The sequence below is a fragment of the Coptis chinensis genome, chromosome 4 (assembly GCF_015680905.1).
Source record: "Coptis chinensis isolate HL-2020 chromosome 4, ASM1568090v1, whole genome shotgun sequence".
NCBI lineage: Eukaryota > Viridiplantae > Streptophyta > Magnoliopsida > Ranunculales > Ranunculaceae > Coptis > Coptis chinensis.
In genome coordinates this window covers 85689768-85706345 of record NC_141459.1, presented here as the reverse complement: position 1 = coordinate 85706345, position 16578 = coordinate 85689768, and the positions used below count along the sequence as shown (strand labels likewise).

Genomic DNA, 16578 nt, shown 5'->3' with positions numbered 1-16578 from the left:
ACGTTTCCTGAAAACAATATGTACAAATTCCTTTCTTTTGGAAAGTCAGATTTTATAAATGACTCTTACTTAGAGGAAGTCAACACCATCCTTGAGTCCACACAAGTTGTAGACCCTTCGGTTGCTCCTTATACTGAGTATGAAGACTTGCTACCTAAGCAAGTATTCATTATGCAAAATGAGGACCCCGACGAAACATCTATTAATTTTCCTTCCACCCGATTAAAGGCAAACCCCTTCCCCCAGAGTTAAAATATATACAACTTGATCCGGATGGTAATCATCCGGTAATTATATCTTCTCTGTTATCTAAGGATGAAGAGACACGTTTAATCCGGGTGATTAGGGAACATCGGTCTGCGATTGGTTGGTCCCTAGCTGACATTAAGGGAATTGACCCTAATGTTTGCACTCATCGTATCCATTTGGAGGATAACGCGAAGACTTCTCGCCCGAACCTCGGTGCTTGAACCCCTGCCATGAAAGAGGTGGTTAGGGAAGAAGTCTTACGATTACTCGATGCGGGTATCATATACCCAATCTCTGATAGCGAATGGGTCAGCCCCATTCATGTAGTTCCTAAGAAATCAGGAGTTACCATGGTTCGTAACGGAAAGGGTGACTATGTTGTCACATAAGGTCCTATGAAATGGAGGATCTGTATTGATTACAGACGTTTAAATGCTATGATACGAAAGGATCACTTTCCTTTACCTTTTATAGATCAAATGCTCGAACGCCTAGCTGGTCATGCTTTTTATTGTTTTCTGGATGGCTACTCAGGCTATTTTTAGATTATTATTGATATTGATGACCAAGAAAAGACTACCTTCACATGTCCCTTTGGAACGTATGCCTATAAACGAATGCTTTTTGGCCTCTGTAATGCTCTTGGAACCTTCCAACGGTGTATGCTTCATATATTTAGTGACATGGTAGAGCGCTTTATGGAAGTTTTCATGGATGATTTTTCTATCTATGGAGACTCCTTCACAGACTGTTTGTCTAACCTGTCTAAGGTTTTGACAAGGTGTGAAGAAAAGAGCCTCGTTTTAAACTAAGAAAAGTGTCATTTCATGGTGAAAAATGGCATAGTACTAGGTCACATTGTATCTAGTGATGGCATCGAAGTAGATAAGGCCAAACTAGATAAGATAAGCGACTCTACCTAAAACCACGGACCGTCCGGTGATATTAGAGCCTTTCTAGGCCATGCGGGTTTTATAGGCGATTTATTAAAGACTTCTCGAAAATAGCTAGGCCTTTAACTAATCTGCTTTTGAAAGATGTAATCTTTGATTTTAATTTTAACTGTAAGCAGGCTTTTGAAACTTTAAAAGCGCCTAACCTCTGCACCAATTATCTGACCTCCCGATTGGTCTAAAACCTTTCGAACTCATGTGTGATGCTAGTGATTATGCGGTTAGTGCGATCTTGGGACAAAAACTAGATAATAAGTCCACTGTCATTTATTATGCTAGTAAAACATTAAACGATGCTCAACGAAATTATTCAACTACAGAAAAGAATTCTTAGCCGTCATTTATGCTTTAGATAAGTTTAGTCCTTATTTGGTTGGTTCTAAAACTTTAGTTTACACGGACCATCGCGACCATTAAGTACCTTCTTGCAAAGAAGGATGCTAAGCGAGATTAATCCAATGGATCCTTCTCCCGCAAGAGTTCACATTAGAAATAAAGGACAAAAGAGGGTCGAAAACGTGGTTGCCGACCACTTATCTAGACTCACAAACGGCGATCGGTGATTCTCGAGTCCATACCGGACTCTTTTCCGATGAGCATCTCGTATGCCATTTTTTCAACACCATGGTATCTTGACATTGTAAATTATCTAGCGGCTGATGTTATGCCTTATAATTGGTCAAGGAATGAGCGTAAAAGTTTTTGGCGGAGTTAAGTTATACTCTTGGGATGAGCCCTACCTTTTTAAAGTATTGTGCGGATCAGATTATTCGTCGTTGTATTCCCGGTGGGAATACAATGAAGTTCTATCGTTTTGCCATGACAAAGAGTGTGGTGGCCATTTTAGTGGGATGAAAACAGCCGCTAAAGTTCTTCAATGTGGATTTTATTGGCCTACCCTTTTTAAGGATGCCCAAGTGCATTGCAAGGCGTGTATTCGTTTTGCCAACAACTTGGGCGAATCCGCGAACGTAATATGATGCCATTAAATCCAATCTTGATAGTAGAAATTTTCGACGTCACGGGGCATTGATTTCATGGGTCCTTTCCGGTTTCCCCACGGTTTCATTTATATTCTAGTTGCCGTGGACTACGTGTCAAAATGGATAGAAGCCCTAGCTTGCCGTAGCAATGACCATAAGACCGTTGTATTTTTTATTAAAGAATATATTTTCTGTCGGTTTGGCATTCCGAAAGCCATCATTAGTGATGGTGGAACACATTTTTGCAACAGAGTTGTTGCATCCCTAGTGAAAAAGTATGGAGTTACACACAAAGTAGCAACTCCTTATCATCCACAAACTAGCGGACAAGTAGAAGTTTCTAATAGGGAAATCAAAAAGATTTTAGAAACAACTGTAAACCCTGATAGGAAAGACTGGTCAAAGCGTCTATCGGATGCCTTATGGGCGTATAGAACTGCTTTCAAAACTCCTATAGGTATGTCTCCCTTTAGACTTGTATTTGGGAAACCATGTCATTTGCCTGTTGAATTAGAGCACCGCGGCTCGTGGGCTATAAAAAGCCTTAACTTCAATATTGATGAGGCGGTGTCAAACGCAAGTTGCAATTGAATGAGCTTGAAGAAATCCGTGGCGATTAAATGCGATCTCTGAAGGATTATAAAGCTAACATGAAACGCGTGTTCATGATAAGCATATCTTGCGCCAAAGAGTTTGTGGTCGGTCAAAAGGTTTTGCTTTACAACTCCGTCTACATGTTTTCCGGGCAAACTAAAACCCGTTGGTCCGGCCCTTTTCTAGTTATCTTGAAGTCACCCCTACGGGGCAATTACCTTGGTAAATCCAAATGACAACGGTACCTTTCAAGTTAATGGTCAACGGTTAAAATATTTTCATGAACTTCGTCCCCCTCGATGTAGGAAGTCCTTTTACGGGACCATCTATGAGGGGCCCCCCTTGACATTTGGTGTACTTACTTTCATTTCCATATCTTGATAAGTGCACCATTCAGGTAACCGGCCCTCCTTATGGAGTGTGTGGGTCATGTAAATACGGGATCCTAAGTCCACGCCTCACATAATTCACGTTTTCCACTTTTGCATGTTTTCTCGGTTTTGAGTCATGTTCCCTCTATGGAGTGAATTATGTATTTATTGTTTTTCGTGTTTCTTATAATAAACAAATAAAATTAAAATTAAAATTCTTAAAATCATAGAAATAGCAATCCAACAAGTCTTGGGAATCTGACTTTAAACGACCCACGTTGTAAACAAATTTTGTGTTTAAAAATCTATTTGGGGGTGAGCAGTCGAACTTTCCATCGGGATTGCTCGAACTTTCCATTGGTTTTGTTTAGGCCCATTAGTTCAATTGGGTTGACGTAATCTAAACTTAGATTTTCTTCGTTCGCATAACTTACGTCACACACGCACTTCGAGGCGTTCTTCCACCCTCTTATACATCACCCATGGTTGGAATTGAGTGTTTTATGGATCATTGGATTGGAAATTCTCTACTGATCATTTCCATAACTCATTCGCCAAAATCGGGCCAAGATATGAAGCGGCAAATTGTGTTTGAAATTAGCGAAAAATCGGAAAATTTAAGCAATTCAAAGCGGGCTTGGCCCCAAACCGCGACGCGTGTTCTTGGCGTCTCCTTCCTTCCTTAAAAACGCATACGGTTCCTTTCTTTCCTTTCAATACCGCGGTTACCTATTTTAAATCAAACTTGGAAAACCAAAATAAAAAAAAATAGAGAGAGGGAAGAAAACCTAACTACACCTACAACAAGGAAATCAAATCCACCTTAAATCTTCTCTAAACAATCATCACCACCAACCCAACTTGAAAAACACCCACTAATTATAGTTTCCACCACCACCACCAACGTTTTAGTAGTTTTATTCAAACTTCGCCTCCCCCCACGGTCTACAAACCATTAGTAGTCTAAGAAATTTCAATGGCGCTTACGACGTAGAATTTTGCGGAAAATGTGTTTGCTTTCCGATTTAGCCCATTTTATGGCGGAGATGTTCAAGAGACATTGAAGCGGACGGTGGTACTCAACCGAGGAGTTCTATCACTATGATTTGGTATAACAGTTTTATAAAAAGCGAGAATTGGAAGGGGATAGGATTTTCATAAAGTTAGGAGGAACGCGGAGAGAAGTAACGCGACACTTGTTAGCTGAACTGTTAGGAATTACCCTTGAAAGCAACCTAGTAACGACAATTCAGGAACCCCAGTATACTAGAATTCCTGCTTTGATGAAGGATACTGTCGTGGAGGGTGAATACAATCCGACATCCCATTGCGTCCGCCAGACCACCCTGAGAACCAATCAACTGGCTGTAGCTCAGTGGATTGGTAGGAACGCCCCTGGGAAAGACAAAGTCGATATCGACTGCAATGTGATGCGCGTTCTCTGGATTTTGCAAACAAAGAAGTATAATTTCTGCATCCTTGATTTAATGTTTAATGTGATTCGAGGAGGGGAAGAGTTTAGCCTCTTCCGTATTGATCACTAAGATCATGCTCTCCTTTAGAAGCTGTCACAAGATCTGCTCCTATTAAGATCAAATTGCATTCTAATGCAAGTATCTATCTGGATTGCATCCAAGAGACTTGGCGTTGTCTAAAGAAAAAATGGATGAGTCGGAGGATGAAAAGGAAGATATGACATGGATGGATGAAGATGCATTAGAGAAGTGTACTTCTAATGTAGAACGATGCAAGTGTTGCAAAATGCGCTTTGGCGGTGCGTTTATGGTATTTGTGGAGATATCGAAATAGACGGATAGTAGTTCAAAAGAAGCAAGGAACCTTCGGAGGAGATTTGAAATGCTCGGAGGGTTACGGGCGATATCTTGTATAACATAGAGACTATCCACCGGAACAACAAACCCGATTATCACGACTTTCGATGCTTGAGATGGAAGCCCAACGCTTGTTCCGAATAGAGATGCTACGACGCATGCCACCCGTGGAGGACTCTGTTTCAGCCGAAGTTTGACAGGGCATGGCGTCGCCAAAGGACGAGGGTTCAAGCCAATCTCCATCTCGAGTCCATCATCATCCACAAAACTAGGTGCTCACCCCCCGTTGGAGTTATTTGTTATTTCATAATTTCGTTTTATTAGAAGGATTTTAATTCAAGAGTTAAATTTAAATAGTAATGTGTTTATTTAATGTTGTTTGGATTTATATTTTATTTTATTTTTAATATAATTGGTTATTTTCGAAAGTCTTGCTTGTTTTATCATTTATCCCACCTTCCGAATTTGTTTGGGGTGGAAATATTTAGACCGAGCATAAGTCGTTATATGATCATATATATGTTACGTTGTCTTGGAGGAAAGGTTGATAATTTGGCCGATATCGGCATATCTATGACTTGTGTGGTGGTAGCATGAAATCTAGGAGAGTTTAGAATTTACTATTCTAAATCCAGTATGAAAGATACCAAGATTTTTAGGAAATCATGAAAATGGCTTGTTTCCGTTTTCGGTTTTAGGAATTTTCCTATTTTCGGAAATTGCCTTCAAACAAATAGGGAACTTCCCGATTCGTTTTGGAAGCTCATAACCTATTTAAACTCCCTTCTTTCTACACTAACAAACCACAATACATTCCACCATCATCCCGCACCATCCACTCCAAGTTTTACTTTCTTTTTCATCTAAACTCCGATTTCAAACGCTTTTACGAAGCGCTGCTTTACTTTACTTTTTTTGAAAAATTCTGTCGAGGCCGACGCCCTCATACCGAGCGACCCACCCTCAGCCATGGACCTAGAGCTCCCCCTCATACCAAAGCGCGACCAGCGCCATAACATCAGAATCGCATTTACACAAAGAGCGGCGACCGCCTACTACTACACGGTAGCGGCTACCGTTTCGCGTGAACGCGAAATTTCCAATTTTCGACGGTCATTCCAGGATTTTGTGGAACTGTTCAAAGAGTTATTGTGATGACATCTCCTATAGTCATACCGAACAGATCTTTTCGAAGATGTGTTGGGCATCGAGACCTATGGACACCGGTTCCGACCGCGGGATCCTGCGGTTAGGGATGGCGTCATCTAATCGGTAAGTGATGACGAGTCATATTCACCACAACTTACCGCTTATTTCTATGACCACGTTAAATTCTATTGTAATTAGGATGGAGATCAAGAATTCTCCGTCGTGTCGATGACACGATACATGAATTCAATAAAATTTGGTCGCCTTTAGTTTTAGGAATACCAATACGATCCTATTCACACATGGGCATATATGACCGATAATGCATATCTTTATGATTATACATATTTCCATGATTATTATGGGGAGGGTATTTCGAGTAATGGACGAGGGCGATATGGCATTGCCCTTGGTAGCCTTTCCTTAAACGTAGGCACCACCATGTTATTTATCCTGATGAATATTTTGGGGGAATGGCAGTTCACTTCTGTAAACAGTACTGCTGGTGACATTTTCCTCGCTTTAGCTGAGGGACGTCGCCACTATGACATTCCCCGAGTTTTGGTCACTAGTCTTAAGAGAGCCCAAACCATGAGGCGTAAGTATCTTCTTATGCCTGTGTTGGTAAGCCGCGTCATCGCGTAGTTGTTTACCCCAGATTACGTGCACAATTCACAGATTGGAAAAGGGTTGAAGTCATGAGACCCACCATTAAGTGGTTAAGCTCATTTCGAATAATAATGACTTGGGGATGGCGGTCGCACGATTTTCATTTGGTCGCCATTACATCCCATCGCATTACATAATAACACTTAACAAAAGTAACATTAGTAGATGATAAATGGCGGCAAGCTTGGCAAGTTATAATGGACCGCGGATCGCGAAGGAACCTCGTCCTCGATTAACGAGGAGGAGGATGCATAAAGCGGGAGATATGGTAAGTTTTTTAGTTTCAGTTAGTGTCCGCTATGTCCCAAGCAATTTAATTACTAACCCCATAATGGGTGGAACTCTTATAGAGTTCGCGTCCGTTTTTTATTTCCTATATTAGTATGTTCTAACCTTGTTTTGTAGATGTTCAAGAATTTCACGCGTTTCCATGGTATTTTTCTACCCTCTTTATTTAAATGCTTTGAGGACAAAGCATGCTTCTTGTTTTGGGGGCACAAAACACGTGTAATTAAGGCATCTGTTAGGATATAGATATGTATAATATGCATTTGTTTTCTAGTTAAAATTTTTAAAATTCAAAAATATAAATAAATAAGTTATGCTATATACTTAGGAATATTGGTATTGTTTTCTTTCTCTATGCTCTTAACAATCTAGAGGTCTCACATAGCTTTTGCATCAGAATAATTGTTAGAAACTTAGGTTAATATGTAGGTAATAATCTTTGCATCTATCTATAAATATATTACATGAGTATTTATGATTGTTAGCGATAAGTTTCAAATCTAGGCTAGAGTACTTATTCTACAAATCCTGTGAGAATATAGCCTAAAAGCCTTATATGAGCCGAAACATTTGAGAAATGACACAAGGGAGAAATAAAATCGGATAGAGATATCACACGTCCACTTGTTTGATCACTATGCCATATCCTGCGAGAATTTAGGCCCTCTTTGGATCGATATAGCCAGAAATTCAAACCTATGAATTATTTTCCGCTAGTTAAGCCCCTCTGAGCCTTTCTTTAGCCTTCCATAAACCACAATTCCTTTTACCCTGTTACAAAAACAAAATTAAAAAAAATAAATCAACCTACCCAATTTAGGAGAAGTCCGAGAATAGAATGAGTGAAGAAAGAAGAAGAGAAAACCTTATGTAAAAAAAAATTAGTTAGTTGCTTGAAAAAGAAAAGAAGTTTCCATCCAAGGAAAAAAAAAAAAAAAAATATATATATATATATATATATATATATATATATATATATATATATATATATATATAAATAAAACTCCAAAAATAGAATAAAAGGGAGTCAAAAGCCAAAGAAAAGAAAAAGAAAAATATGGCTAAGGATGGAAACAAAGTATAAAAGCAAAAGAAAATAACAAGGTTTTCTCTAAGTTACATAATATGAAGACTCTATTATCTCAGACTTGTCCTTTTGAATATCCATTTCCTTCCTTCTTAAACCATCTCCTAATCCCCGCAACACCTAATAAAGACCTCTAGCTCAATTAGGAATAGGTTAGTGTGATAGTAAGTGGCAGATGTGTTTGATCGACTCTCAGAACTTCCTTTGTTGTCATTGAGATTGTAAGGTAAAGTGTGCCCACCGCGACACCGGAGTAATGAAAACTTGAGTGAAAAAATCAGAGTGGTTTTTGTCTTGACATTTATGTGAGGACCTACTTAAGGACACTATTCCGATTTTTCATAAACGAACCTGCTAGGCATTTCATAGTATTACTCATAGTATATATATTTGTATCATAGACGATTGATTATTATGCATATATTAGCTTAGGTTTTGACTTGGTTATTCTTATTCATTTGCTAGTGAGATGTATAGATAGTTGGGACATGAATGAGGAAACAATAGTTTTATTTCTTAGTCGTTGTAGTATAGTTGAAGTTTGTGAGTACCTTCACTGGAAAACTCTCACGAGGCTATAACTTCGTCCACTAGGGAATTCCTAGTGGTTTAAGGCCTTGTTGCATATATGAATGCAATCGCAATTTCAAATAAAAGCGGAGTATATAGAACTCCATTTTTGGTCACTTATTCTAATTTCTCATCTTTGCTTGAGGACAAGCAAAATGCTGTTTGGGGTGGTTTGATAAGAGCCCAAAACTGTAGTTTTAACCCTTTAACAAATCATACTTTTGGACCAATTATGTGAGTAATAATTAAAGAGTTAACACCGACATTCGTGTTTTTATGCATTTCAGGCTTCAAAGTCCATTATGTGCGAAAATGTGCCACTTTAGTGAGATAAAGGAGAAAAGGTCGGTTACTAAGGAGTTTCGTGATTAAAGGCCAAGATTCAAGAAGATAAAGCCTTCCCAAAGCCCGGTCCAAAAGCTGAAAAGTCGACACGTGAAAACAAACACAAGTCGTGAGAACTTCCGAAGGCCATATCTTTGGACTCAGACCTCGGAATGGGGCCTACCTTATGTCAAAACGACTGGCTCGGAAAGAGATTTCTAATGGTCTAAGCCTTGACCCAATCAGAGGAGCAGAAGTAGACGAAAAGTCTGTGGAAGCCAACTGCAGCTGAAAAGGCCTTTTTGGACTGAAAGAATTGGGTTTTGGGCCTGATTCTCTGGCCCAAAACATGGCTCCAAGCCCATGCACGATTTTGGATCTGAAAGTATAAAAACCAAAGTTTAGCTCTTTGTTAATGGTAGCTAGTTAGACCTAAAATATTATAGATAATTCTAGATCTGTTTTCATTAATTAAATTAAGCTTTAGTTCCATTTTCAATTCTTGTTTTAGATTAAGTCTTTGAATCATTGTTCTTGATTGATTAGATAAATAAAATAGTTGTTTTCTCAATTTCGAATTGTGTTATTTCAATTTATAGATCTGATTTTAATTCTTGTTGATTATCATTCCGTAGTTTAAATAGATTGAACCATTGTTAGTTAATTTAGTTAAGTTAGAATTTTAATATGATGTGTAGTTATAATGAAATGGGAAATGATGGTTTGATGACTCAAGTCTAAAACCTCCATTAGAGGGGTTGATGAAGCCTTGATGAAAACTTAGTGGTATAGTGTAGAAATATTGTAGAATCTATTCCAATCTAGAAGGTCGTGATTAAGCCATGAGAATGGGTGGGCGACCTCACATGCTAGTTAGTACTTTCTAGGTAGAAATGCCATGAACACTAGGGATTAGACCTCGAATTTCTTGCCGTAAGAACGTAAGAATCGAGATACAAGAATCTATGTTAGGATATTAAGTTGGATTCGAGGTGGATTCAATTCCCCTCTAATCCTTTATCTAGATTCAAAACAATCATATTTCCATAGCATTAGTAGTTTAAAAGTCAAGTAATCAAATTCAGTAAGTATCGTAGCATATCACCTTCGTAAAGCTCTCATTGACTTAAGACCGACTAATTAGATTAGAAAACAATCCATGCTAGAGCACTAGGAGTGGAACAAATTTGTTACTCCACTCTATCTTGATAGAATTGAGAGTAGGAAACTTTGATAAAAATAGACATCGTAAGATTAAGTTTAGTTTTACTTGCGTTTAGAGTTCATCGCTTTATTCATTAGTAAAATTAATCATTTTACTTTTATCAGTTAGCATTGCATCTCAGGATGTGTTTTGTTTTCCCTTAAGGTGATATAGGTTTTTCAGTTGAGGCAATATTATTTGTATTTTCATTTGTAATTTTAATTAAAGAGTTGTTGAAAGGAGATTTGTAAGTAATCAGTATTTGAGAATTTTTGAAATGAATAGGACTTTTGTATAATAGAAATTTTTATTGGTTTTTAATTATCCGCATATTTAAACTGTTTATGGGTTTTTGGAAGTGGAGAGTGCGTCACACCTCGGAGATCGAAGAGTCGGGGACAAATAATGTTAATTTCGAATTCTGTCGAAATTCGAGGTGTGACAAGATCTATATGAGACAACCTGAAGGGTTTGTCGTTGCTGAGAAAGAAGATCATGTATGCAAATTGAATCGGTCATTTATGCGGTTAAAGCAATCGCCTTAGGCAATGGTACAAAAGCGCTTTTGACACGTTCATGATTCAACATGAGTACACCAAATAAAGTATGATTGTTGTGTTTACTTTCGTAGACTTCGTGGTAATGACTTCATCTATCTCCTACTTTATGTGGATGACATGCTTACTGCTTCCTAAAGCATGGTGGAGATAGACAAGTTGAAATCTCAACTTAGCTCTGAGTTTGAGATGAAAGATTTAGGTGGAGCCAAGAAGATATTGGGCATGGAGATTGACAGAGACAGACAGAATCGACGAATAGTTGTATCTCAGAAGAAATACCTTCAAACAGTCCTTTTGCGTTTTGGTATGGAGAATGCAAAGTCGGTTTCTACGCCTTTGGCTGGGCATTTTAGGCTTTTAGCTAAGTTTTCTCCTAGTTCGGTGGAGGAACAAAAGCATATGGCACATGTTCCTTATGTTAATGCAGTGGACAATTTGATGTATGCTATGATGTGCACACGCCCAGACATTTCACAAGTCATTAGTGTTGTAAACAAAGTATATGGCTAATCCTGGGAAGCAGTATTGGGAGGCAGTGAAATGGGTATTAAGGTACTTGACGGGTACCTTGGATGTGGGATTAGTTTATGGTGGAGGCACTTGTTATGTCAGTGGATATATTGATTCAGATTATGCAGATGATCTAGATAGACGACGATCGACTACTAGTTATGTGTTTATGATGCATGGTGTACCGGTTAGTTGGAGGTCTATGCTGCAGGCTACAGTTGCTCTATCTACTACTGAGGCAAAGTATATGGCAGTGGCAGAGGCAGTGAAAGAGGCATTATGGCTTCGCGGTCTTCTGGATGATATGGGTATTGAGCAGAACAGTGTTGCTTTGCATTGTGTTAGTCAGAGTGCTATTCATTTGGCAAAAAACCAGGTTCATCATGCTCGGACCAAGCATATTGATGTCCGTTATCACTTTATACGGGATGTCGTTGAGGATGGTGATGTTGCACTTGAGAAAGTGGACACCCATGACAATCCTGCTGATATGTTGATTAAGGTTGTCACTAGAATTAAGTTCCAACACTGTTTGGACTTGCTCCAAATCCTATATGCTTGATAGAGCTCTTTGTGGGCATGGCCCTTAGGGGCGGATGGACTGTGAGTTTCTGGATGGATGTGTTCTTGCTGGATGTGTTCGGGTCGGTTTTATGTGTTAAAACCTCACCGAGGTGGAGAATTGTAGAGAAAAATGTATTTTTTTCTCTCTCATGTGTAGGGCGCGACTCACGCTCACTTTTGCCTTGGCAAGGGCGCGCCCTGCGCTCATGTTTTTTAGTGAACTCTAGGCGCTTAAGCACGACCCGCGCTCAGTTTTGCTTAGCCGAGGGCACGCGACCCGCGCTCCACCCGTTTTCAGCATGAATTTGCCCTTTTTCGGAAGTTTTCTGAAATAGTATAAATATAGGTTTTTTATGTAGAAACCTAACTTTTCCAAAACCAAGAAAGAGAGAGATTATAATAGAGCAATTATTTGTGAGTTGAGTGTTCATTCTTTGTAAGTGGATTGAGAGACTTGTAATTTGTTACTCCGGACATCTAGTAAAGCTTGGAACTCGCAGTGTGGAAGTAGACAAATTGCCGAACCACGATATATCTCGTCTTGTGGTTTGTTCTTCTTTTATATTAATTGTTTTACTTTATATACTTGTTATTTGATATTAAAAGTGTTGGGATATTGCGATTTATTGTAGTGGGTAACGTTGATTCCGCAGTGTTATATTCACATTAGTATCTCTCTAAATATACACAAAAAAGTTAAATTATTTCCCATCGGGTCATCAAGCAGCAGAAATTTGCCGAGCTTCCCACTTTCCATTAGGCCAAACTCCAAGTAGTTATAACTTGGGTTGACATGTTCAGGAGGTCACATACTACCTTTTGTCACAGATTTTCTGTTGCTCAGGTGTATTTATGAGAATGCGAGATTTGGATGGCCAATATGCTTCTTAATTATTTATACGAATTTCTTGATGATGGTTTAATTATTTGCGCAATACATTCCCTTACATGGTGATGGGGGGGTCAATAATATCAATTATTATATCTATCGCTATTTATCTTATTTCAGTTCTCACCTTTAAGCAACATCCAATGTCTATATGTAACAGCAAGAGTACTCCGGTGAAAACACTCGAGTCTTCTTTGGCTGCATAGATGAATGTCCTAGCTTTTGTACATAAAACATGTATGATTTATAAGAAAATTGACAGCATAGAGTAGCACAATACAAGTTCCTTCACTGGTTTATTCAAAGTAAATTATGCCATTAAAAACAATGCAAATTTCTGCTTCCCAGTTTGTCAACAAAAATAAATGGTATCGGCCTCGACAAAGTACCACTGTTGAGTTTGATACCCTATGAGCAAGGATGACAACTTGTATGAAGAAGCATTGATCTATTCCTATGGCTTTTATGTGTCTCCTTACACATAGGGAACAGATATCCTCTGCGTATCAGGACCTGCAACCATATCATCCCATAACAGATCTGAGAGTGCAATTGTCAGCTCTCCCACTTTCCCTGTGAAAATTGTAATTAGTTGATCATGTTAGTGTGTTAAAATGAAATTCACTGGTTTAAAAACACCGGTTAACCATAAGCAATACCTTCTCCAATTGGTTGGTCATCCCACATAATGATTGGTAATATAGGAAGCCCACTTCCCACGTACATCATCTCAACAGAATCCTTGGCTTGTTCCACTGTAAGATTGGAAGTGCTCACACTTTTCAAAAGGCCTTGCTCAACCAACTTAGGTGCCAATTGGAGCAGCCTCTTTGCAGTGCATCCTGCAAGGATCTTATCAAACAAGGGGAGCAAAAGTTCCTTTTCCTTGCTGATAAAAGCCACATTAACATTTGGGCCTTCCGCTATATAGCCTTCGTCGTCAATCCAAATAGAAGCAAATGCTCCCTTCTCCTCAGCTTCCATTACTGCTAGAACATTTGGGAGGTAGTTCACATTCTTCATTGTAGCAAACAAAGGTATTTTCATTGGTATTGTAGATGTAATGACCTTCACCCCTTCTTTACATTGGGAATAGTCATCCTCTATGACTACTGCATAGAATGCAGATACAGGGCACCCTGCAGGTGACAATAAGAAATCCCCAGGCCCAGCACTCAGCCAGTATCTCAAAGAGCCTTTTTTACATTGTGATGCTGCTGTCAACTGGATTAGGATGCTTCTTAGAGTTGACTGAGGAAATGGAGACGAAATCCTTGCCTTTGATGCTGATCTAAGAAAACGGTTCAGATGGGTATCAAGCTCATACAGGTGTCTGCAGTAGACAAAGATTGGAAAAACAGAATCAGCAGTTCAGTTTGGGAGTTGTCTAGGTTTATTAACTAAACTAAGTCCGGCGGACGGGGCATAAAGGAGTCGGTGTCATTTGTAAATTGAATAATGTGCTTAGAAGTTCAGTATACACCAAGCAGATGCATCGACCATGGTTACGAATTGCGTTTTATGCATGAAACAATTGATTGTTCAGAAACTAAGATATAAAGACCATATTTATGACATAAGGTTTCAGTGTCAATGGAGGTCAGAACATCACCCGTTTAGAAGCATAGCAGTATCAAAGACACCATGCCCTCGATGAACCATATGATCATCAACTGGGATAACCATCATCTCAGGATCAAGAATAATTCCACCATAAACACTGGAGTACATTGCTGGGTAAGGCTTCTTCTTGCCATTCCACTTGTCTTGCAACTTCCCAAGCAACTGAAACATGAGCACAAGCATAATAAGAAAAAAAAAAAAATACAAACGAAAACAGAGCAACAACATTTATTCTTGGGAAAAGGTGTACTTAGAGTTCAATTCTTAGGACAGTTCTAGTGAGGTGGTACGTATGCTGTATGCAGTTAATTTTGGAGTTGCTTATTACTTAGTAGCTTTTCTGTTAACTTATATGAAACTTTAGAGAGAACATCATTGATAAAAAAAGATTCTAGATGGACTGGATTGTGTGGATACATCACTCTGAACAGTAGAGATGGTATCGTTGAATACTTGGATATAATGAACTGATGAACTTTCTATAATTTAGGATTTAACATAAGGAGACCACTATAGTCCAGTGCTCAGTAAGGCAATGATAATAACAGCTTGATCTAATTAATTAAAGAGTTCAAAGTTTGTGACTTGTGATCATCATTTTATCAATTTTTGCACACCTTTCTGTTTTCTATCCCTCTCTGCATTGGCAATAATTATTAGAAAGCTCTTTGTGGTCAATCCTTGTAACAATTTTCTTGTTTTGCATCTTCTATAACATGAGGGGACAATGGAGTCTACCATATCCCATAATTTTCCTCTTAAAGTAACAAGAAGTCGACGATAACGTCAAGAAACATACTTCCCCCACCTCCACACACCCAGACAGAATCAACGTGCTATTATACAGGGCTGGGGGATCTATTAGTCTATGCCAGATCAAATAAAGTTTGAATCATGTTTAAACAGAAACATATACCATCTTTTATCAACAGTATGATCATTGACCAGGCTACATTGTATGCTATAAGGTTTGAGCATATTCTGATGGCTGTTATATCAAGAAATATCTAATGTCACCAAAGTGATTAAAATTTGAACTACATACTCCCCTTGAATGGATGAATCAACAATAAATGCATATTAGAGTTGACTTGTGAATCACCAATAAGTACTACAATAAGCTAATTAACTGAAACATGATCGACTGAATCCAAATTAATCAGAGTTTAATGATCTCACCTCAGTGGAAGAGTAAATTGTTACACTCTCACTATCAACCTCCATTTCAGCAATAAAATCTTCAACACAACAAAGAAATACAATTAATTATAAACTAAACTCACAAGTATCGAGAAACAGTAAAGAGAGAGGGTTTAAAGAAGAAACAATACCTCTTCTTATAGAAGAAGAACAGCACAGTGAATGGAAAGTAGAGAAGAGGAGGGAGTAATTAAACTGGAATCCAGTGGCTTGCTCACTTGTCCAGTAGTTGGATTCTAATGGGAGAAGAAACCAACATATAATTGAAACACTTTTTTAATGCATGCACTAGGACAAGAAACAAGACAAAGCAAACGGACTTCACTGGCCTTATTACACAGGGTTGACTCACACAACACTACTGAAACAATGATTGGCTATTGCATTCCCTTGATGAGGTGGGAAGAAATTGTCTTGGCCAAAAGTTCATAATACAAATTCTTAGTTAGTGTCCTTATTGACCATTTTAGAGTCATTCTTTAATGGCAAACTAGCATGATGCATATGCTGACGCCCATGTTGTTTTTATGCCCAAACTAAATTATTAAGACAATAAATGTAATATTTGTTGGGAATTATACCAATACCAATCGATTCCCCTACTACACAGATAACTCGTATATGGAAACAATTCAACTCCGGACAAAATCTAAATATCAACTACAGCCTATACTAGCATGCCCAACTTCATTAAACAACTATCAACAACAAATAATAATGCAAAGCGGAAAGACAAACCACAACACAAAAGATTTACGTGTTCAGTTTGTGATGATGCCTACTTCCATAAGAGCCAGTTCTTTATAAAGTGGGAAGGAAGATTATAATATCTCATTTCAGTCTCTCACCTTACTAGATCACTCTTATCTATTTACAGGATTGTATCTCTGTAAAGGTTATCTCTCAATCTTGATAGCTTTCAAGATTGGTTTCTCTCTCTTTGTTTTTGTCTGGTTCTT

The 16578-nt window shown here is 38.4% G+C and overlaps 1 protein-coding gene across 1 annotated transcript; it reads right to left on the bottom strand.

Moving 5' to 3' along the window:
* Positions 1 to 13016: 13016 nt before the first annotated feature.
* LOC147505302 (D-amino-acid transaminase, chloroplastic-like) lies at positions 13017 to 16069 on the bottom strand. Its single transcript, XM_086557890.1, has 5 exons — positions 15751 to 16069; positions 15599 to 15657; positions 14409 to 14581; positions 13456 to 14129; positions 13017 to 13369 (listed from the first exon to the last, which is right to left on the bottom strand). The coding sequence occupies exons 2-5, from the start codon at positions 15641 to 15643 to the stop codon at positions 13272 to 13274; spliced, it is 990 nt and encodes a 329-aa protein (XP_086414016.1). The 5' UTR covers positions 15644 to 15657; positions 15751 to 16069; the 3' UTR covers positions 13017 to 13271.
* Between the last annotated feature and the right edge of the window lie 509 nt (positions 16070 to 16578).

Bases quoted from the DNA above. Each gene is read 5' to 3' on its own strand.
- LOC147505302 (XM_086557890.1), bottom strand. From the start codon at position 15,643: ATGGAGGTTGATAGTGAGAGTGTAACAATTTACTCTTCCACTGAG. The intron at 14,130-14,408 runs GTGATGTTCTGA...TGTCTACTGCAG, and splicing joins ACTGCTATGCTTCTAAACGG to ACACCTGTATGAGCTTGATA. The intron at 13,370-13,455 runs GTATTGCTTATG...CAATTTTCACAG, and splicing joins TGACCAACCAATTGGAGAAG to GGAAAGTGGGAGAGCTGACA.